Source organism: Ambystoma mexicanum, chromosome 6p, assembly GCF_040938575.1.
Source record: "Ambystoma mexicanum isolate Mex_15411 chromosome 6p, UKY_AmexF1_1, whole genome shotgun sequence".
Lineage (NCBI taxonomy): Eukaryota > Metazoa > Chordata > Amphibia > Caudata > Ambystomatidae > Ambystoma > Ambystoma mexicanum.
The window spans coordinates 863,536,913-863,560,445 of NC_090935.1; the positions used below are offsets into that span (position 1 = coordinate 863,536,913).

At 49.1% G+C, this 23,533-nt stretch overlaps 1 protein-coding gene across 4 annotated transcripts in view; it reads left to right on the forward strand.

Annotated features, from left to right (window-relative positions):
* Positions 1 to 23,533, forward strand: part of FER (FER tyrosine kinase) — a 2,139,903-nt gene that overhangs the window by 2,054,665 nt on the left and 61,705 nt on the right. For all 4 annotated transcript variants that reach the window (XM_069625479.1, XM_069625480.1, XM_069625478.1 and 1 more), the window contains one exon: positions 20,004 to 20,126. In XM_069625479.1, coding sequence (XP_069481580.1) covers positions 20,004 to 20,126 — 123 coding nt within the window. The remainder of the gene's footprint in view (positions 1 to 20,003; positions 20,127 to 23,533) is intronic.

Below are 23,533 nucleotides of genomic sequence, written 5' to 3' on the forward strand. Positions count from 1 at the left end.
CAACTCAGCTGAAAGAAGCCTCCATAAATTAGATGTACTCGGTCACCGACAGAGGGCAGTACAAGATGTATTTCTAGAACTGGATGTGCCAATAAACAATAGTTCTTGAATCACTGAACATCAAGTGTGGCGCATTTGTATGCAGGAGGGTTTGTTCTGTGTTATACATTTTGATTAATGATGCGATTTTACACTACAATGCACATATCAGCTTGTGTAATTAGCAGGGATCGAACTGGGCACTTTTTAAAAATTTGGCCTAGTGGTGTGTGGTGAACCAGGAGGAGGATTCAGACTACACGTGGTCATGATTCACAAGTTTCATTTAAATACAAACCAAAACGCCTAACTAACCCTATTGCTGTGTGGGAAGTTCCCTATCTGACAAAAGTAAAACTAAGGGTGCTTGTCAAGTTCAAATAAAACGCCCTCTCTCCGAATCCTAAGTAGGTAGCTAACTGGCCCCACCACTTAAGAAAAGGACCTTACTCAAAAGAAAGGGCCGACCTGACCTGTTCAATAGCCTCAGTATGGAGTTCTGCCATGCCCAAATGTAGTTAACTTGTTCTCAGTCTTTTTTTGTTGTTGAAATGATGTTCCTTTGATTTTCAGGTAAGTCGGAAAAACAAATCATATCAAACAACGAGCAAGAGGTATGTCAGGAAAGGAACATATTGTGTATATATATATTTACTTTCCAATGCAAGAATAATTAAAGGGGATAAGCGAAAATAAACATATAGCGAGAGCATTGGGATCAACTTCGGCTGTCATGAGGGATTCAACACAAGGACCTGGAATTCATCAATTGACTTGTTCTCAGTCTTAAAGTTCTTGTAGGATCTCTTTACAATTTTAGCACCAAATCCTTTTGGAAAATGAACTACTATCTTTTTCTCTCTCTTATTTAGTGAGGGCTGTGTACCCGTCTCATTCTCTTAGCTTGGCGTACTTCATCGGCTATTCCAGCCTGGTGGTATATTGTTCGTATCCCTTTTCTCTTTGGATTAGAGGGGCTGGTGCCTGTTACGTTTTCTTGACTGCTTGTAGTATTTGCGGCTATTGCCGATTTGCAGTGCAATGTTCATATTGTTTGCTCTCTGGTTCAGTGGGGGCCGTGTGCCGTTAAATTTGCTTTAGGTTTCGTACCTGCATCAGTTTCTGTGCCCCTGGAAAACCCACAGTCATGTATCTCACTCGCCTCCACAGGTCCTTCGTGTCTCTTTCCCCATCGGTGCCTCTCGTGGCAGGAAATATGCTTGTCGGCAGGAGCTCAGGCTCCTCTTTCCTCCTGGGTCTCGGCGTTGGTCGCTGGGAGCTAGGCCCACCACTGCTCTACAGTGATCACGCCACCTGGTAAGACGGTTGCCTTTCCGTCCTCTGCCTCGCCTTGACCAGAGCATCTTGCTCGGTTAAGGCACCTGCCATCCAGCTTGCGGGTATCTCGCTCTGCTCCTCACTGCTGGCTGCACAGCTCAACATAGCTCTGCCCCTCCAGTACGTAGATACTCCAGGGGCTCGCCTCCAAGTATAACTTGCTCTCCTCCCACCGTGAGAGGTCAATCTTCTATGATCATGGCACTCAGACGAGGTTCACCATTAACTGAAGCCAATAGGGTAAAAAAAAAAGGATTTTTGTGATTTATAGTAACAGGGAATACAATCGCTTTTGCGACATACAGATAGGTAGAAAGGGTAGTTCTGAGTTCCATGCTGGAATGGGATTCCTTGTCCCCAAGAGGGGAGTCACTCCCATTGAGGTCCCACTTGCCCAGACCCCTAGGGGAAGGTCTTGCATAGCAGGCTCACCTCCCTAGCCTCAAAGGGGTGGCTCCCCTCTGGGGAGAAGGGACGAATTGCCCAGATTCGTCACAGATGACATTTTCAGTACTCAGCCAATTCCCTTTGGTCATCTGCACCCTTTTTGAATATGTGCTAGGTGTTTATTAATGATGACTTATTACATGCTAGCAGAATTCCTCACCCCAGGTTAGTCATTGTTACATCCATACCCATATGCAAATGCAAGAGACCTTCATGGCTTTTACTTTTGAGGCTAGAGATCAACATTTCCCTCCCCTACATATGCAAATGCTGGCAACACCTTGTGTGGGAGGAGAGCGATGATCTACACATTTAGGAAGAGTGTTTAATTGTCAAATAAAATTGCAGGAGTTGAGTGAACCATAAAATAAAGACTCCCAAGTTGACTATTCGATGTGTGGAGAAAAGGTAAAAATAAAGAACGTGGGTATACAGACTCAAATGAGCAGTGGGGCAGAATATCTTGGAATCAACCCCGGTGATGTTCCAGTTAAGGCGTGAATTTCCTTTTTTTTGGGGGTGCCGAGTCCTTTGATCACTAGAGGTTGAAATTAGCTCTTCCTCATAAAGTTGTATTCCAACACAACACAATTTTTGACTCTTCTACCTGTTGAGATAGCATTATCATGAAATCTCCTAGATAGGGCAAATTACCTCTGTCAAAATCCCCAGATTCTCTTATGTCTCCCTGGCCCTCCCAGTTAAATCCCAGGGTCCTATATAAGTAATCTGCAGCACACAATGTTGATGTTTATTTGGACTAAGAAAGGGCACATGTCCCTAGGAGAGTGATGCTGAGGTGTTCCCTGATGATAGATAGTAATGGGAGTGCCAAATGTACAAATCTTTATTTTAGCTGCAGAATTGTCTGACCTTTTTGACTGTACGAGTTCTGCTCAAAAGGCTAAAATAATGGATAATTGAGCAAAGGGCTACTAGGATCCTTTCAGCTCAACTTTCCTCTTTAAATCCTGGCCAAAGGTCCTTGGAGAGAATCTTTTACCTTCCACCTGCAGCAATCCTACATTACTGGGAAAGAGACCATAATCATCTATTTCTAGGTAATTCGCTTTTCCTTCATTGGGGGATCTCTGAGACGGGGAGGTGGTCTTTGGACTTTCTCACATTTCTACCATCATGGTGTTTCGCGTTCATTTGAAGAATGCAAAACATCATTCAATGTGGATGAACTTGAGATATTCTGATATTCCCAGAGCCTCCATTGGCTTGCCAACACACACGTTTGTGTGGCTAGAACATGTCAATTGACGCTGTTGGATCACATTCATGTAAGATCAGAAAGGGTGGGGTCCCTAATATCTATACATTTTCAGGCAAGTTAGACACCACTGAAAATCTCACTTTAATGTAAACATTTAAGAAATAATTGGGATTGTAGATAGGTATGGGTCTTGGAGCTTTACATGGAACTTCTCCACACTACACATTCACAAAATTACATTTTCCTACTTCCAATTGTGTTGGCAGAATTGCAGATGAAAGTGAAACTTAATACTTATATTGTGGTAATGTTCCAAAACCCAGATATTCTGGAAGCAGGTTCTTGTGAAAATAAAGAGATCAGTGGGATTCAGGCTCCTATGAAATAAATTCTTGGAATACATTGAAGAGTGGTTTTACCCTGCATCCGGTGCTTCAGCTACTCTCCTCACACATTTGCTACCTTCAGCTAAGCTGTCCCTGGAATGGTGCTGGAAATCTTCAGAGTGACCCAACTTGACCATGTGGTGGTGGAATGTGTGGAACATTTTGGCAACTGAGAAAATCGCTGCCCTTCCTTCAAATTGCAGCCCACATTGCACAATGGTTTGGAAAACTCCCATGCCAATTTATGTGCAGACTGCCAACACCAGATGTTGAGACCTTCACTGTTCAAACATTTTTTGTTGATCTCAACTTAAGATAGTATGATGACATGGGGGTGGAGGTGGGCAAAATGGGAGATGAATCGAAAACTTTGCCTGGTGTTGATTGTACCAATAGTTTACTATGATTTGTAAGGTTCATTTATTTAGTTTACCCTGTCTGGTTGAGTCTTTTTGAGTTCCACATTGTACAAATATATTCTGACTGTTTATTACGCCTGATTAACAAAACAAAAGTTTTTTAAAAAACAAGGCAATCCTTTGATGACAAATGGGCGGCGAGTGAGCATCTTTTCATTAAAGTAAAACTTTCATTAAAGGGACACTTGTCCAAAGAAAGAAGTCAACTATGGAAAATAGAAAAGGGATTATTTATTTAAAAGCCCCTTTTCTCTTTCCTTGGTGAGAATGGGGGGGCAAAGGGAAGTGTGATAGACCATAGCACAGATACGGGAGCACTCTTCTTTATTTTATTTGAGATGTATTGCAACGCTGGTATAGGGTGAGTAAGAGGACATCAAAAAGTTCAAAAAATTGGCATTATTCAAGTGAATAATAAGTTCTGAGCTTCCTGATTGGCTGAGACTGCTCCCTCACGTGCTAATGATAACAAAAGCTGTCCAATTTTTGGGTGATTTACAAACCTTTAGAAAGCCTTTAGTAGTTAATATATTAAACAAGATAGTGGCGGGCATGGAATTGGAAACAGTAACTGTTGGCATAAGAGAGCAGACTTTAAATACAGATTGAGTATGTACAGATATACACATATATGCAATCCTTTGAATGTGGTTTGGGATCACTGAAGATCTGATAGCACTCTAAGGCTCTGGCGCTCACTCCTGAGAGTAGTTGGTCCTTAAGGGCAATCTTGAAGCAATTTGCTTTTTGATTGTCTTTAATTTCAGGGGGTATGGAATTCAAGTGATGCTAAGCCTAAAGGGGCAAGGAGTGAAAATAGAGGCAGCACATGGTGGACAACGGACGGTTAAGTTGAGGAAAACCTGGGGGCACTAAAAGGTATGCAGAAGAATAAGAAGGTACTTTTATCCAGGTGAGGAGAGGGTATCTTATGGATGGATTTAAATACAAGAAGTAGGAATTTGAATAGGGGGCTATTTTGCAGTGACAGTCACCCCGTGTGAAGGCGGTGTGCTAGGAATGGGCGATGAACATGGAGTGGGTGTATAGGTTACTCGTAGAAAAATTCAGTACCATCTTGAGTGGAGCGAAGGAATAGAGGTGGACGAGCATGAGGAGCATCCAGCTTCTTGAGAAACAGGCTGGCAATGAGTGTTTTGCTAGAGTGAAAGATTCTTTGGGGACAGGTGTTAGGGATGTGCCTGAGGTTAAGCCTTGCAGTCATAGCAGCTGTGGAGTTGATGAAGTGCTGAGGTTAAAGGTTGCTGTCAAAGGGAACCCCCAGATTGCAAAACCTGGGGGATGTGTAAAGGAGGTCACCGGGCCAAGGATATAAAACAGCAGATAAAGGGTGTTGGCTTGGATTGCAGGCGATAGAGTAAATTAGCATACAGCAATGCATGTCAGTTCAGTACCAGAAAGTAGATATGCAGTTGGTGATGTGAGAAGAACGCTCATGGTTGAAGGAGGGAATGAGGAAGAAGAATAGCTGTGGCAAATAACATATGTGAGTATGCCACCCAAGCAAGGACTGTGCCCTGAAAGCCAAGATGCAGGGTGGAGATGGGTGGTCAACTGCGTCAAAGATGGTAGAGAGACGAGGAGAATGAGTATAGAGAGCCTTGGTGAGCCAGGGTAGGAGAGAAAGCTGGATTAGTGCTTTCTCCATGAACTGTGCTGCGCATCACAGATTGAAGGACGTCACTGTGTTTGTTGGCCTCCAGATAGTCAATGATGTGCATGAGAACTTTGAAATTGTGAGGAAGAAGAGAAGTGGGTTGATAATTGTATGTATTGTTGGGATTATCCGGGGGTTTGTTCAAAGTTATAGTCCCCACCTTGAAACCGGGTGGGAAGATTTCAGAGGAATGTGAAATGCTAAATAGAGGTGACTGATAGATGCAGGCTGTGATGCTGGAAATGCATCGGAGGGACAGGGCCTCCGTATCCTTGTCCTTTACTGCTTTTTATCGTGTGTTCTGTCGTGTTTTCCGCGCAGGAGTTCATGTGGGACTCCTAGCGGTGCAGCTCTTTCTTTTGGTTTGGTGAACGGACCCATGGGATACCCTTATGGCACCCATGGGTGGGGGTACAACCCTGTGCCCCTAGTGTCTGATTTTGGGCACCTGTGGGTGGTCCACAGAGCAGGGTATGGGCTGGTGGCAGCTCCATGCTGAATTTGACAGGTGCGCGGAGTATCCTCCATTTTGGGATACCCCGGCCCTGCCATTGGGATCAGTTGATTCCTGATGGAAAACAAGATGGCCCCGGTGGCCTCTTGCTTTCTATTACCCATTACCTTGTTTTCCCAAAGTCCTGGGAAGCCCTGACTCTGTCCCTTCCCCCTGACTGGCTGTTGGATGGAAGTGCCATATATGGTGTTGTTGTGAAGGCCCAGTCAGACTAGCTGGAGCCCTCAAGAGGTTGGTGGTACCCCAGGTTTACAGGCCCTTCCTACTGCAGTTGGCGCATGAGGTGCCCTTGGCTGGTCATCTTGGTACCAAGAAGACTAAGCAGAGGCTCTCTGCCCATTTCTACTGGCCCCGGATGGGAGTAGAAGTGGAGTCGCACTGCAGGACCTGCCCAACTTGTCAGTTATCTGGCAAGACTGGAGGCAGTGTCATTGCCCCACTGCAGCCATTGCCAGTGGTTGGCACACCATTTGAGAGGGTGGGCATCGACATCGTCGGTCCCCTTGACCCTCCCACGTCAGGTGGACATCGGTTCATCCTGGTTTTGGTAGATCACGCCACCAGGTACCCTGAGGCTATACCCCTTTCGGACTGTTACTGCCAAGGTGGTTGCCCGGGCCCTCCTGGGCATTTTCACCCGAGTTGGATTCCCCAAGAAGGTTGTCTCTGACCGAGGATCCAACTTCATGTCTAGTTACATGAAAACCATGTGGAAAGAATGCGGGGTAACCTACAAGTTCTCCACTTCTTACCACTCACAGACCAATGGTCTGGTTGAGAGATTTAATAAAACTCTCAAGGGCATGCTAGGTGCTTTGGAAGAGCCCCTTAGGAGGAAATGGGATCTCCTCCTGCCATGCCTGCTGTTTGCTTACCGAGAGGTACCTCAAGAGGGTGTTGGTTTCAGCCCCTTTGAGTTGCTCTTTGGACTTCCCGTGAGGGGGCCCCTCGCCTTGATCAGAGAAGGTTTGGAAGCCACCCCTCCCGGTCCCGCCAAGCAAGTGGGGGACTATATGTTAGGCCTCAGACGGAGGATGACACAGATGATGGGACAAGCAACAGTGAATCTCAAGGCCAGCCAGGAATTGAACAAATACTGGCATGACCTTAAAGCATCGCAAGTGGAGTGGACTCCGGGACAGGAGGTCCTCGTGATGGAGCCTACCAAGCCTCGGGCATTGGCAGATAAATGGACTGGACCCTTCCGGATAGTCTCCAAGATGGGTGAGGTCAATTATCTGGTTGACATGGGTATCACAGGGGTAGCCCCTCAGGTATTCCATGTTAATAGGCTCAAGCCGTTCCACAGGCGAGCAGAAGTCTCATGTCTCTTGCTGGCTTCAGAGCAAGAAGAGGATGAGAGTGAGCCCCTTCCTGATTTGCTGCATTGCAACCCTCAGGATGGCTCAGTGGAGGGAGTACAGCTTTCTCCAGATTTGACAACCGAGCAGCAGAGGGCCTGCAGGACTTTGCTCCAGCAGTATGCCTCTCTGTTTTCGCTGATGCCAGGCCTTACACCGTGGTGTAAGCACGAGATTGACACTGGTGACAGCATGCCTGTCAAGAGCAGGAGCTACCGAATGTCAGATACGGTTAAGAACCACATCCAGGCTGAGGTTGCCAAGATGTTGGATCTGGGTGTTATTGAACCCTCAACCAGTCCCTGGTCCGGTCCAGTGGTCCTTGTCCCCAAGGCAAGTTCCCAGGCCGGTACCAAGGATTGGAGGTTCTGTGTGGACTACCGAGGAGTCAATGCCGTCACCAAAACTGACGCGCACCCATTGCCCAGGGCTGATGAGCTCGTGGACACCATAGGTGCTGCCAAATTTGTGAGCACCTTTGACCTCACCTCAGGCTATTGGCAAATAGCTCTGACGGACCATGCCAAGGAAAAGACGGTGTTCTCAACGCCAGAGGGACTCTACCAGTTTAGGGTCATGCCTTTTGGGTTGAAGAATGCCCCTGCCACCTTCCAGAGATTGGTCAGTCATGCTCTCAGTGGGCTGGAAGCCTTTTGTGTGGCTTATTTAGACGACATTGCCGTCTACAGTTCCACTTGGGAAACGCACTTGACACATCTGGGTAGAGTGTTGCAGGCCTTAAAGAGGGCTAACCTCACTATCAAGGCCACCAAGTGCCAGATAGCTCAGGGGAAAGTCACGTATCTTGGTCATGAGGTAGGAGGGGGTCAAATCCAACCTCTCCCCAGTAAGGTACAGGATGTACAGGACTGGGAGACTCCCACTACTCAAACCCAGGTGAGAGCCTTTTTGGGTCTCACTGGGTACTATCGCAATTTCATGGCGGACTATGGAACCATAGCTGCACCACTGACGGCTCTGACTTCACCCAAGCAGCCTAGGAAGCTCAATTGGACTGAAGACTGTCAGAGGGCCTTTAACGGCTTCAGAGAAAGTCTGAGTCGGGCACCTGTGTTGTGTGCGCCTGACTACAGCCGACCCTTTATCGTCCAGACGGATGCCTGCGACACCGGAATTGGAGCTGTCTTGTCCCAGTTAGATGACAAAGGGAGAGAACATCCTATCATATTCATCAGTAGACAACTCAAGGGTAGAGAACTTAGGTGGGCTACTGTTGAAAAGGAATGTTTTAGTATAGTTTGGAGCCTTAGGCGTTTTGGGCCCTACCTTACGGGGTCTACCTTCAAGGTCCAAATAGATCATAAGCCCCTAAAGTGGCTTATGCAGATGAAGGGTGAGAACCCGAAACTGCTCAGGTGGTCCATTAGCCTGCAAGGGCTAGACTTCACCATAGAGCACAGACCAGGGAAGAGTCACGATAATGCAGATGGCCTTTCCAGAAGGTATGTTGACCGTCTGGATGAGGGTGTCTATCCCGTGGGAGATTAGGCACGCTCCACCTCATTCTGGGGGAGGGGGCGATTGTGATGCTAGAAATGCATCGGAGGGACAGGGCCTCCGTATCCTTGTCCTTTACTGCTTTTTATCGTGTGTTCTGTCGTGTTTTCCACGCAGGAGTTCATGTGGGACCCCTGGCGGTGCAGCTCTCTTTCTTTTGGTTTGGTGAACGGACCTGTGGGATACCCTTATGGCACCCATGGGTGGGGGTACAACCATGTGCCCCTAGTGTATGTTTTTGGGCACCTGTGGGTGGCCCACAGAGCAGGGTATGGGCTGGTGGCAGCTCCATGCTGAATTTGACAGGTGCGCAGAGTATCCTCCATTTTGGGATACCCCGGCCCTGCCATTGGGATCAGTTGATTCCTGATGGAAAACAAGATGGCCCCGGTGGCCTCTTGCTTTCTATTACCCATTACCTTGTTTTCCCAAAGTCCTGGGAAGCCCTGACTCTGTCCGATCCCCCTGACTGGCTGTTGGATGGAAGTGCCATATATGGTGTTGTTGTGAAGGCCCAGTCAGACTAGCTGGAGCCTTCCGGTGATGTATGTTGTGGGTACCTCCTGTGGGTGGGACCTGGGTGAATAGAGTGTGTGAGGAATATGCATTCTGTGTTGTGGGTGTCTAGTATCTGGTGGTTGACACAATGACTGAGACAATCCTGCCTGAAACCGGTATGAATGCAGCTTGGAGTGTTGAATGGCTCGGTACTTGTGCCAATACACATAACTTGTTGTGAGTGTCTGGAGAGAAGTGAATGGCCTGAATACCTCGTGTTCCTGATTGGCTGCCTGCCTGCATGAATGCCCGTAGTCGTGATTGGATGCTTGAGTGTGACCCAGCGGAATGAATGGGAGATCAACAGTATATCTGGGGACCTCTCACTGCTAGGAATCTTGTTTAGAAGCTGAAGTCCACTACGAGTAGTAACTGGATTAACTGACGCTTGACTTTGAAGCCCTGCTGGACGAGAAGAATTGCTATTGCTCTCCTTCACAATCTGAAAGCAGCTGTGCCTCCAAGGACTGACCCAGAGAGGACCTGGTAAGGCACCCTCTTCCCGAGCTACGAGGGACCATCGTGCACAGCTGATCTTTGCCAACGCTCCCTGGTAGACAGACCTACGACAGGCTGCCGACCCGATACGGGGACTGCTGCGGAACTCCAAGGAGAAGCAACCGGACTGTTGTCCGCCACTGTCGACGACCGCCGTCGCCGACCGGAGCCGCCGTGCTCCTGTTTGCCTAAGAACTTCCATTGATCATCGGACGCTCTCGTCTGCATCGTCATCCGCTTGTCTCCCGCTGGAGAAGGCCCGACCATCGACGCGCCGAGGAGCATCCACCGGTGGGTTTCCCGCCGCCTACAGACCGCAGAGACGCCGACGACTCGACACCCTTGCTGGGCCACAGTTCTTCATCATCTCTTTGCGGTCCAGAACTATTGTCGCCGAGGTGCCCCGCACGCCTCTTCCTTGCAGAATGCCAACGCTCTGTCGTCGACGAGCACCGCTAGGAACGAAGCAGCCACTTCCCTGCCAAAGTTCACCCTGTTCACCGTCGGACGTTCAACGACCCGTGACGCCTGCCTTAAAGGGAGGGCACTCAAGAAGGGCCGTCAATTCCCTGACACCTCTCGACGATCCGTGGCTCCCGCCTGAAAGGGAGGCACTCAAGAAGGATCGGTCGGTGCATCGTCGGAGAACTCTACTCCACCAGGTACATTGGGGGGGTAAAACCTTAATAGGAAGAAGTAAGACTATCGGACAATATTTGGACTGGGCTTGTGCTATATATCTTTATTTACAGGTTGCCCAGGTGGGGAAATCTCCACACAGAACTGTGCCTAGCGGTAGGGGTCAGCATTCTGCCTATTGTTTCAACCATCTTACGTTCCTGCCTATCTCTATTGCTGGTTTACTCGTTATTGATCTGTGTGACATTTTAACCGTAAAGTTGATGCACTTTAATGGGATTTGATAACATTAGTGGTACCACTCTAGACGTGTATATATTTATCATTATTGACTTCCAAGTACAAAGTGCGTTATTGTGATCGTGGACATACTTTTGAATATTAATTATATAGAGACTGTGTTTTCAGTAATACAGTGTGTGGACATTCCTTTGTGGGGGTTCGGGACTACACTGTACTTAAGAACCAGCCCACATCACCTCCTGAGAAGCTAGACCTTGATTGCTTGTCCATTGCTACCTTATAGAGAATCTTGGCTGGGGTCCGCTGTGCCTCTCCTCTACCCTATAGAGAGCGGAAGTACAGGTCGAGGGGCTATGCTCTAGTACCGCCGGTCTTTACACAGGCCAGTGCTGCCAGCTCCTTGGCTATTTATGGTGCAAAGGTGTCACCAGGAGCACAAGGGGGGTGTAAGCCCAGATGGAGGTAAATGACCAGTTAGCTGTGGTGTTCGTTGTGGAGTCCCATAATTGGAAGTGTGTTAGTGTTGAGTGCAGGAGAGAGGAGGGCAATCGCAGTATTTTGCATCTTCAGGATATTAAAGAAGCTGGAAAAGTCTTCAGCTGTGATAGAGGAGGAGAAAGAGGGGGCGTCGAGTAGGGGCAGTAATGGATTTGTCAGGTTATACATATCTTGCGAGGAGGATGAGAGGAGATGAAGTTAGACTAGACTGAGTGCAGGGTAATGGTAGTAGCAAGGAGCAATTGGGAGTAGTATTTGTGCCAGCCATGCAGGTTGAGGTGTATAGATGTCCTTTGGTTGTTGGATGGCAGATGGGGTTGGGGATCCATGGTTCAGGACATGGGTGAATGGGAATGTAGGAACCAGCAGGGTAATGATGCTCCAATGGAGATGGCTTTGCCAAAGTGATCCCCAAAATGCCATTTGAATGTGTAGCCTGCAGGAGGCGATTGAGCGAGCCCTTAAAGTGAAATCCTGATTGGGCCTAGATGGGGGAGGAGGGGCAGGGAGTAAGCTTAGAATTTTCATTTAGTGAATTTAGAAGGTGGAGAGGAAGGGTGGAGTAAGACCGCGAAATGAGAAGAGAATGGCCAGCCGGAGATGGGTCAACAGAGGAGATGGAAGAGATAATCAGAATGAGTGAGTTGCTAGGCTATTGGGCCATCTGGTAATGGAGGGGTGGGCGAGTGGAGTCCAGATGGCGTTTGTGGTGATTAGTCATGTTGGGAAGATTGAAGTCCCCCATGAGTACATCAGCGACTTTAGATTCAAGCATGAAGTCAAGATAATGGAAGAAGGGGTTGAATATTCCAGGGGACACCTATTAAAGGAAGATGGTAAGAGGGGATTATGCAGAGTATTTGGACAGTGTTGTAATTAAGAGTGGAGATGGTCAGTTAGTTTTGATGGGGGGATGGACCTGCTTTGTTGATCCAATCAACATCCCTGCCTTATTAGATGCATGCAAGGGGAGTGAGAAAAGGTAGTGGATTTAGTGTTTAAGAATGGCAATTTTTTGTAGAGGATCCATGTTTCTATGCTAATCGATAACCATATAATTAAAATGGGGGTGGTCGGACAGGGAGTCAAAGTGGTCACTAAGAAAGCTAGTTTTATTACAGACAGACATGGTATTCCAGAGTCCCAGAGTGAGTTAAATGATAGGGCAAGAGGTGGTGGAGGGCAGAGTGGAACTCCTACAAGGTGATGAGAGGTGCAGCTGAGTTTGAATTGGGTGTAGGTTTGTAAGTGGTGGTGTGAAGAGGAGGAGATGATCAGGCTTGCATGGGAAGAGGGTGGAGAGAGGGGATTGTACTACTAGGGGGAAAATCAGGGGAGTTTAGGGAGTCCTCAAGTGAAAGATAGGGGGTTTGTGGTTAGGATGTGAATGTGCCGTGGCTTACCAGGTGGTCAAAGAATGGCAGAGAACAGAGGACTAGGAACTGGTCTTGGTAACACTACCAACGAAGAGTAAAGAAGCAGAAGATCTGGCTATTCTTCCAACCCCCCTCCTCCCCACCTCTTCTGGAGAGCACCATAAGGCTTAGAAGTCTTGCATCTGGTATGTTCGCTAGGCCTTCTAGGGCCTCCTCAGGGGTTGGGCGGAGCGGTAAAAATGCTGCAGCAACGCTATTACCGCCGCATTACTGCTCCGCCTCAATCCCGAGTTTGGGCAGAAAGTTGGAGAAGTTCCAGCTTTGCGCCCATTTTTGGCACTATTGCCGCCAGCAGTTAGAGCGCCAAAAGACTGCATACAGTCCTATGGACTCAAGATAAATGGGAATTAACAGCGCCACCACAACTCGGGATCCAGCGATAATTGTGCCAGACCGATTTGTGGTAACGCTAATAGTGTTGGGCGGTTTTTCAGGTGCATTTACCGCCGGGATAGCACCCAACTTGTGATGAGGCCTTTACTCTCTTATAGGACTAAATAGCAAGCTGCCCTTAGCTGCTTTGGCCCGTGATTATTAACTCCAGGGCTGGAGGCTCTAGAGAAACTGAATAAAGGGGAGCAGAAGTATGTCACCTGATCCTTGAGAGCCAGTGTAAATTGCCATGGTCTAATCCACCGCATGCCGGAAGCTGTTGCGGGCCCTTTGCCATGAGAGAGGAACACAGAGGGGGAGATTGATTTTTGATGGAGGGCCTCAGGTAGTGATCAGTATTCTTTGGAGTGACAGGATATGCCATAACAAAGCCTTAAAAAATGGTATTTCCGCATTCCTCTTTTTGTCATTTTATGCGGTCACATGACAGAAAGAGCAAAGATGGCTCCCATCAGATCTTAGACCCTTATGCAGGAGGGTTTGTATCTGTTTTTGGATACATCTTTATATTGAAGCAGTACTTGGTTGAACTGATAAGATACGATATGGCATTTATAACGCACCTATACACAAGTGTTTCAAGGCGCGGCGAGGCAAGGTAGGGGCATCAGGGAAGACAGAAATAGCGATCCTACTAGGTCAGGTGACATTGAGAACGCGCAAATGCAGAGGAGGGGAAAGGGGAGAAGTGCAGGGGGATTCCCCTGTTTTATTGTCTTCTATAAGATGTATACTCTTACGTCCCGTCCCCTTTCCTCCATACGGCATGGGCGTCCCTTCCAAGGGACGGGAGACAGAACCTTTTTCACCTTGAAAAACCCTTCTTCCCCTTTAAATTTAGAGGCGCATAGGGGTGCAGCCCTGGGAGCATACGCTGCCCTCCGGTGCCACACCTCAGTCCCCTTTTCCGCATCGATGGGAACAGGCCGATTTCACCAGTGGACCTGGGTTTGGCTTCAGCCATGTAATTCCACGCGCGGATACTTCTTCTCTTTGTCTTTTTTTGTCTTTTTATCATTCAGGTACTCGGTCCTCAGGCGTCACGCTCCTCCCCGGCGCATGTCGACTTCTACAGGATTCAGCAGGTGGCCATCCTGCGACGGGCTCTTCCTGACTAAAGACTCCCACGCCCTCTGCCTACGTGCCTTAGCCCAGACCACGGCTGGCAAGCTTGTACCGCGCGTGACGCGCTTTCCTCGAGGTATCTGAAGAACAGACTATCCAGGTGGAGGGAGCTCTTCCAGAGATCACTTCCAGAGGACCTAAAGGACTTCCTCTATCATCGATCCAAGCCCAAGGTAGGGCAGCTCTTTTCCAGTTCACCCCGCAAGGGAGACTCCTTCCTGAGGACTCGCCCGCGCTGGAGGATCTGCCTGGGTCCTGGTACCAACACAAGTACCGAGGCTGTAGCCGACAGGCCGAGGGATCAGTAGATCCTCCCGGTAACGGTGCTGAGGGACCAGAAGGTTCTTTTCCCGGGTCTTCACCCGAGGGGCTATGCTCTAGTACCGCCATTATGTCTGAGGGGGCGCCTTTGCGCAGTTCTGCCGGCAGATCCGCCGAGGGCGAAAGGCCGCCTGGGCCGCGGCCTTAGGAGCAGGGTAGCCCCATGATCCACACTCAAGAGTATGGGGCGGGGCCCAGCGAGCCAAGCAACACGACGCAGGCATGTGGAAGGCAGCTTGACAAAATGGCCGCCGTACCTGAAAATCCAGACATCTGGCCGACGCCGCTCCATGGAAGACAGGTGGAGGACCATGTGTCGAGGTGGAACTGGTATCAACCAGGTATGTGTACAGCTTATTCTTCCTTCACGCAAGGCAGGTTCCTGCTGCGTCCAAATGGGCAGGGCACGCGCCGGCCCCAGCAGCCGCCTGACACCCTGTCAATATCGCCTACCACCAATCCAGCCTGCGAGGACAGGTTCTTTGAAAAGTTCCTCGGGCTCATTAAATCTCCACCGATGGGGGTCATCCTCAGGGACGCCATCAGAGACTTCCTCCCTCTGATGCCCCCGAGCCTGCAGGCCCCAATAAAGGCTCCTCAGGTCCCTGTTCAGCTTCAGCAGCCCGCCCCAGCCCCCTAACCAATTGTGCAGGCGGTTCCGTACCAGCCTCTGGCTCCGGTCTCTGTACCTCAGCCCTCGGCTACTAGCACCCCCCCCCCCTCCGTTCCGGACCAACCAGACCTGCAGGTGGACACAGATGAGGAGGAGGACACGACACGCTGTCTTCAGCCAAAGCCTTCCACAAGTGTCTGGGAGGGCTGGCAAAGTACTTGGGCCTTCCTCAACCCGAGGTCGAGCTACCAGAAGAGGGGGTCCTCGCAGAAGTCCTCACGCTACGTCCCGTTGCCAGAACGGGGATCCCGATGCAGAAGGACGTTGTTGCCTTGGCCAAAAAGTGTTGACTCAAGCCCCACTCAGCCCAGCCGGTAAAAGAGCCTGGATGCCAAGTACAGGCAGATGGAGGGGGATACACTCTTGCTATCGGCCCACCCTCAACCACACTCCTCGGTGATCGCTGCGGCATCATTGAACTCCAAGCCTTAGTCGTCCTCAGCCTCCTCCTCTGCGGCGCTGCTAGGCAAGGGGGAGAAGATCTTGGAGGCGTACGGGAAAAAGCTGTATTCCAACGCGTCCTTGCACCTGCGTCAAGCCAATGTGGATGCCATGCTGGCAGCCGTTAACCAGAGGCTCTGGTGGGAAATTGCAGATTTCAATCACGATTTAAGGCAGGATTGGCAGAGGCCAATATTGTGGCGCAAGACATCATGGAGTCCACCATAGCCCATATTGACACCTCTGGCCGTGCCATCTGTCTTGCCACAGACATGAGAAGAACGGCCTGGCTCTATGCTACGAAATTGAACCTGGATGTCCAGGAACGTCTCTTAGATCTTCCGTTCGAAGGGGGTGACCTCTTCCACTCCACAATGAACGAGGAGCTGGATAAAAAGAAAAACAGCTGTCAAACGGCCAAGTCTGTATCCATCCTTACGAAGACCACGCCCAAACCGTACACCCAGTCACAGCAGCGCACTGAGAAGGGACGTACGTGCGCAGGGTTCCGCTGCTTCCAAGAGCAGATGTCCAAGCAGCCTGACCGTTCGCCGTCCCAGCATTGGCGCAAACAACAAAAAGGGGGGGTGAGCAAGGGCTTTTTCCAGTCCCCCTCCTCCGCAGCAGCCTCAGAGGTAAAGAAGGCATGGCACACCCCTCTGGGACCACATGTCTCCAGTGGGGGGCAGGCTTGGGTACCGCCTCCCTATCCCAGCCTCTCCTCGCTCCTCCCCTCCCACAGGTTGGGACAGCTACTCCTTTTATTAGCGGCGATCCGGTCGCTCGTCGAGAGCCAGGCAGTCCCAGCCTCCCAGCGAGGCTTGGGCTTTTACTCCAGGATTTTCGCCATTCAGAAGAACAACAAGGCGGGGCTGAGGGTTGTGCTAGATCTACCCACCCTCAACCTCCTACTACATCTGCAAAAATTCAAGATGGTTAAGTCCGCTTTGATAGCAGAGACATTGTGCAAGGGAGACTGGATGTGCTCCCTGGATCTGAAGGACAGGTACCTACATGTCCCGATCTGGCAGCCTCATCGTTCCTTTCTACGATTCAGGATGATGGGCTAACATTTCCAATACAAGGTGCTTCCTTTCTGCCTCAACTCGCCCCCCCCAGGGTCTTTACCAGGCTGATGAACACAGTGGTGGCCCTCCTCAGGTCGCATGGCCACCACATCTAACCGTACCTCGACGACTGGCTCGTCAGGGCAACATATCCGGAAGCAGGGCAACATCTCTGGAAGCCGTGCGTCATACATCCCACACTCTTAAGAACATACTGCACGAGCTGGGTTTCTCACTGAACCTCAAGAAGTCGCAGCTGCAGCCCAAGCAGAGACTAACCCTCTTGGGCCTAATTTGGGACACATGCTCCGAGAGAGTTTTTCTCCTCGGAGGACAAGATCACTGCCATCAATTTCAGCAGCGAAGTAACCTCGGCCTGGTGCCAACACCTACTGGGTCTCATGGCAGCAGTCCTCTTGGCCATCCCCCATACGAGAGTCAAGATGAGGAGGATACAACTGCACTTTACAGCATCCTGGAACCAGGAACGAGGTCATCAGTCAGAGATGATCAACGTTCCTCCATCGCCTCACCCAGACCTCACATGGTGGTCCAGGGACTGCAACCTGCGGACAGGCAAGCATTTCCGGCAACCTACCCCACAGGTCACCATCACCACAGACTCTCTTGCGGGTTGGAGGGCTACTCTGGACAGCCACTGCATCCTTGGTATCTGGACCCGGCAGGAGTACCACATCAATTGGCTGGAATTGAAGGCCATCTGGCTGACGCTCAGGCTCTTTCTGATGGTTATCGAGGGCAAGGTCGTCCTCATTCAAACAGACAACTCCAGCAGCATGTTCTATGTAAACAAGCAGGGAGGTACCAGATCCTCGCCACTGTGCAGGCTGGCAGTCAGCATGTGAGAAGTCAGCCGGGGGAATCCAACCTGCAGGCCGACAGGCTCAACAGACTGGCAGTGGGAAACTATGAGTGCCAGTTGAACACCCTAGTGCTGCAGGATATCTTTTACAAGTGGGGTCACCCTCAGGTGGACCTCGTTACCTCCAGGGGCAACAGGAAGTACCAACTGTTTGCCTCCTGGCAGGGTCAGGGCCCGGGCTCCCTGGGCAATGCATTCCAGATGTGGTACCCCAACAAAGTCTTGGGTGCCCGGGCACACAAACCATTCGAACCAATGGCGTCCATGGACATCATGCTGGTCACCATTAAGACAACCTTGTTAGTCAGCCTCACCTCGGCTCGCAGAATCAGCGAAATCCAGGTTGCCTCGGAGCCATACACTACGTTTCACAAGGACAAGGTAGTCCTACGGATGCACCCAGCATTCCTACCTAAGGTGCCTTCCGCATTCCATCTGAACGAAGAAATTGTGCTGCCCATGTTTTTCGCAGAGCCCAAAGACGAGGCGCAGAGAGTTCTGCACTGCCTTGATGTCAGGCATGCCCTGAAATTCTATCTGGATAGCACCAAGGGTTTCCGCAAGTCGGACGCTCTTTTTGTCACCTTCGGAGGATCAAGACTGGGGTATAAGGCCTCCATAGCCCTTTGGATGGTCTTGGCCATCGAAGAAGTCTACGAGGGACAGCACAAGCCACTGCCGGCTAACATACACGCCCACGCGGTTAGAGCCAAGGCAACGGCCATCGCTTTCCAGCAGCATGTCCCCTGGCAAGTCATAAGTTCACAAGGCTTTCTGGGGCCTGGGTCCAAAATACCTTCAGCTATCCCTCCACAAATACCTCACCTCTTGAGCTCTTAGCTCCTCTACCTCTAACTCCCTCCGGGTAAATCGTTTTTCAAAGAAATGAGCTGGGGTTAGATCTCTATCTTCGGCTGGGTTCCTCCCTCTGGAACAGCCTCCCTGCCAATCAAAAACTTGAGGAGAACCATCTCCGGTTCCGGAAGAACCTCAAGACCTTCCTCTTTGCTTCTGCCTTCACTCCCCCTCTCCCCTGCTGATCTGCTCGCTCTTGGCACTGTGCACATGGCCACGCTCTGTCCCCTGGGCCCAGGTATCTGCTCACTGCCACCCTCCTGCACTGCCTACTGGCCACTCCTTGCACTGGGGACTGTATCTGTACCCATACAGCCCCCCCCCCTTTTCTTCTTTTTCTGCACTTATCAGACTTACCCAGTCTACTGCCTTAAACACAGCACTTGCCACCTTCTGGCTGCACTACCACTGTTTATTGCCTCCATTTTCAATTCATTTTTATTTATTATTATTTATCCGCTCTCCTCTGCTCCGCACTTTCCACTCTCCCCCTTCCATGCACTTTTTCCCTTTTCCCTTTCCCATGCAATCCCGTGTTCTAAATGTAGCTGGGCCTAGTAAGATCGTTGTTGTTGTTGTGTTGTGTTCTCCCCTGTTCCCCTCCCTGGCCTAGTCGAGATCTGAAACACTTGTGTACGAGCGCAATACATCTAAAATATATGATATCATAAGTAGGGCGGCGGCCACATGGGCCACCGCTTCGGCTTTCTGCAAGCACTACTGTTTGGATGCCGGTTCTAGATCAGACGTGGCTTTTGGACAGGCGGTTCTTAGAAACCTGTTTGCTTAAGGAGGGTCTCCTCTCCACCCTGGGGCTACACTCAGTTGTAATCGCCCATGCAGTATGCAGAAAAGGGGACAGGAGTAATTGCAAGTTACTCACTGTAGTGACTAACATACTCTTAGATCTTAGTCCCCTTTCCTCCATGCGTCCCACTAACCTCCCCCCTAATAAAACTGGTGTCATTAGGCATGTTAATCTATTGTCGACGCGTCTATGGGAACTGAGGTGTGGAGCCGTAGGTTGGAGTCAGGGCAGCGCGTGCTCCCAGTGCCGCACCTCTAAATTTAAAGGGGAAGACTTTTTTTCTGGTGAAAAAGGTTCTGTCTCCCATCCCTTGGAAGGGACGCCAATGCAGTATGGAGGAAAGGGGACTAAGAGTACGTTAGTAACTACGGTGAGTAACTTGTAATTTTGTTGCTTCACTCCTGAAAAGCATGCTGAGCTATGACAATGTTTATGAACTTGTTTAGAAATGCAAATAATCCTTTCAAATGTGTTAGTGCCCGTTATATAGGTGCTCAGCGAAGCCTGTCTTATTAAACAACAGAGTACATTTGTTGAAAACTTCTGTAAAGGGTATCAGGCTGTGAATATTTCGTTTTTCAAAATGGTTTCACATTTTCCTTAAAAAAGTAATGGTTTTAATTTTGATTTCTCAATGTTATAGGGAGATACAGTTCTGAGAGTGATGTCTGGAGTTTTGGGATTCTTCTCTGGGAGACCTTCAGTTTAGGAGTTTGCCCATATCCTGGAATGACCAATCAACAAGCTCGGGAGCAAGTTGAGAAAGGTAGGTATACAGCATTGTTCCTGGTGTGGAAGGAGAGTAAATCTTTTATTTTTAAAATTTAACACAGGTTTTGGTTGTTTATTGGTTTAATAACATAAGGTAACAAAAAACCGTTATCATTAGAGATCGGTCAAGCATATCAAGGTAATAACCACAACCCCACCCTCCCCTCACCCTCAAGACCACGGTTAGTTCACTGTTCCTCTCGAGTCCGTGCCCAGGTCCGGGCAACCCTCTCCACTCAGCTCACTATCATCCACCTCAGGGTGGAGCAAGGGCACCGTCGGGGCCACCCAACGGTGTAGTTCCTCGTTGGAATCTAGTCTCTGCACATGGATAGCCGTTCCCACGCCGCAGTTTCAGCTGTAATCCACTTCATAAGGTCTCCCCATCAAAGGGACATATGCGGAGCTCTGGGGCTTTTCCACCCCATGGCAATCCGTCTTTTGGCCATTATGTATATAAGATCTGTGAGCGTTTGGTTTTTAAATTATTAGTATTTTTCCGTCAGGTGCTTTCTAGACTACCTTTCTGTTTAGATAAACTATATTCAACTTGTTTTTTGTGTGAATACGAATTTTTATATTTTCTTTCCCTTTGCTTTGACTAATACTAATTTTTGTACATTTAGTGCTCACTGACTTTGCGTTATTAGCTGGTTACGATGTGACGCTATTTCCATACTTTTTTCCTGTTCTGTATTCACCAAGATGTGTACATTGTCTCCCCCCAGAAACAGTTATATTCAGATTTTTGTATTAATGTTTAGGTGCAACAGATAAACTCTATTTAGTTGTCCTGTTTAAGAGTGGTGTCCCTCAAATAAACCCCATGTTTGTTGACCTAGGATTCTGTCTTGAGAGTGTATATAAGCAGTAAAGTCTGCGTCATCTGTTCTGTTAGATCTTTGATCCTTGGACTCTGCACAAGGGATCTAAGGATGGTGACATAGAGGTCTAGAGAGAAACTCCTCAAATATGCTACAAAGTGAACAGTAGTAGCTGTCACTCAGTGTAGGAATACACAATTGATAGGTAGTATGTATTTATAAATGCATTCATTGGAATGCATAAGTGTTTTTCAATCATCCTTCTTGAAATCCAGACACCAAATTCACTACAGGTTGCTTCTTGGCCTCCAGTTCACCTCTCGGAATATAGGTGGTGTGAGCAACATAGTAACAGATGAACACTGGCATGGAGTTCCCAAGTCATTATAAAATAGTATGCCACCAAGAAGAACAAGTTATTTTCTTACCTGGTAACGTTCTTTTGATGGGATGGTCCAAACGACGTATTCCATATCTATGACAGTAATCGCCACAGCTGTGCTGCTTCGGAAAATCTGTCGTCGTCCTGCATCGATGACGTCGATACGCTGTCCTCGAGGGCCTTCCGTCGAGCCGACGTAACCGGATGTTATAAGTAGGACGCACGACGCCCATAGCCTCAGTTATAGTTTTTTCCCAGAACGTGTGGCACCAATCTTCTGCCAGTATGACCACAGAAAGCCTTGCAGAAACGTAAGCTGCAATCGCATAAGAAATTCTGTAGCGGGTCAGGTAGGGAGGGAGCGTTATGGAATACGTCATCGGACCATCCCATCGAAAGAACGTTAACAGGTAAGAAAGTAACTTGTTCTTCGAGGGGATTGAGTCCCCCGACGTATTCCAGATCAATGACAGACTCCCAAAGCAGTACCAACATATGGAGGAGGGAAAAGAATTTAGAATATAGAAATTTAGAATGCCCAATTAAATTGCAGAGTAAAGGACCGCCTTGCCAAAGGCCAGATTCTACCCATGGATAGAATCTAGGGAGTAGTATCTTACAAAAGTATGAACCGAAGCCCATGTGGCTGCTTCACAGATGTTATGAATAGGAACACCCCTCTGCAGGGCAGTAGAGGCAGCCATACCCCTAGTAGAATGGGCCCGTAAGCCTACCGGAGGGTCCTTACCTGCCAAGTGGTAACATTCAGAAATTGCCAAGATAATCCATCTAGACAAAGTCTGCTTAGTAACAGCTTGTCCCAAACACCTTCCAGCGTAACCTATAAAGAGCTGATTGTCCACTCTGATCCGGGACATGCGTGAAATGTAGAAACTTAAAAGATCTCCTTGGATCCAACCTATGGAGCCTCTCCTCTTCCTTACCAGGATGCGGAGGAGGATAAAATGCCGGAAGAATGACCTTCTGGCTTAAATGAAATTCCGAGACAACCTTCGGAAGAAAGGAAGGACGAACTCTAAGGACAATCCTGTCCTTTTGAAACACCGTGAAGGGTGGCTTAACAGAAAGTGCCTGCAACTCACTCACTCTGCGAGCGGAAGTGACCGCAACTAAAAACACAGTTTTAAGGGTTAACAGTCTCAAAGGACAAGAATGTAAAGGCTTAAATGGAGCACCCATTAGTAATTTCAGAACAAGATTCAAATCCCAACCGGGCACCTGGAAAGGTGACGGCAGAAACACATTAGTGAGTCCTTTGAGAAACTGAGAAATTAAAGGAATCTTGAAATAAGAACACTCCTCAGACGGGCGCTTAAATATGGACAGTGCCGCCAGGTAACCTTTAATGGTACCCACTTGCAGGCCCTTGTGGGCTAACGAAAGCAAAAAAGACAGAACCACAGGAATGTCACATGAAAAAGGATCCACATTCTTAACCCTGCACCAGTCGCAGAACATTCTTCAACGGCAACGGTACAGGGACTTGGTTGCAGGCCGTGTGGCCGAAAGCAACACCTCCATCGCGTCTTCAGGGAGGTCCCAATCCTTATACCGCAACCTTTCAGAAGCCAAGCGTGAAGGTTGAGGCATCTGACCTCTGGATGCAGAACTTGACCCCCTCCTGTGAGAGCAGATCGGCTCGGTAGGGAAGACGATGTGGAAGGCAGATGGACAAGTCGAGAAGGTCCGGATACCACATTCTCCGGGCCCATGCCAGAGCAATGAGGATCATCCGGGAACCGAACCTCCGTAACCTCTGCAGTACTTGCAGGATGACGGGGACTGGATGAAACACGTACAGCAGTGGGAAGGACCACTCCACCACAAACGCGTCCCCTAAGGCTCCTCTTGGAGGAAATTCCCACAAGCAGAACTATTTGCACTTCCGGTTGACACTGGAGGTGAAGAGATCCACTTGTGGGGTCCCCCAAAGAGCGAAGATCTCCAGGAGAATCTCCTGAGCCTGCTCCCACTCGTGAGAGATCTCACTCTGCCTGCTCAGAGCGTCCGCTGTCTCGTTTTTTGTCTCCGGCCAGAGGCACTGCCGAGATCGAAATTTCCTGCTGGATGGCCAGAACCAGAGCTGCATCGCCTCCCTGCAAGGAGGAAGTGACCCTGCCCCCGCCCCCTTTTTGTTGAGGTAGTGCATGGCCACTGTGTTGTCCGTTAGAATCG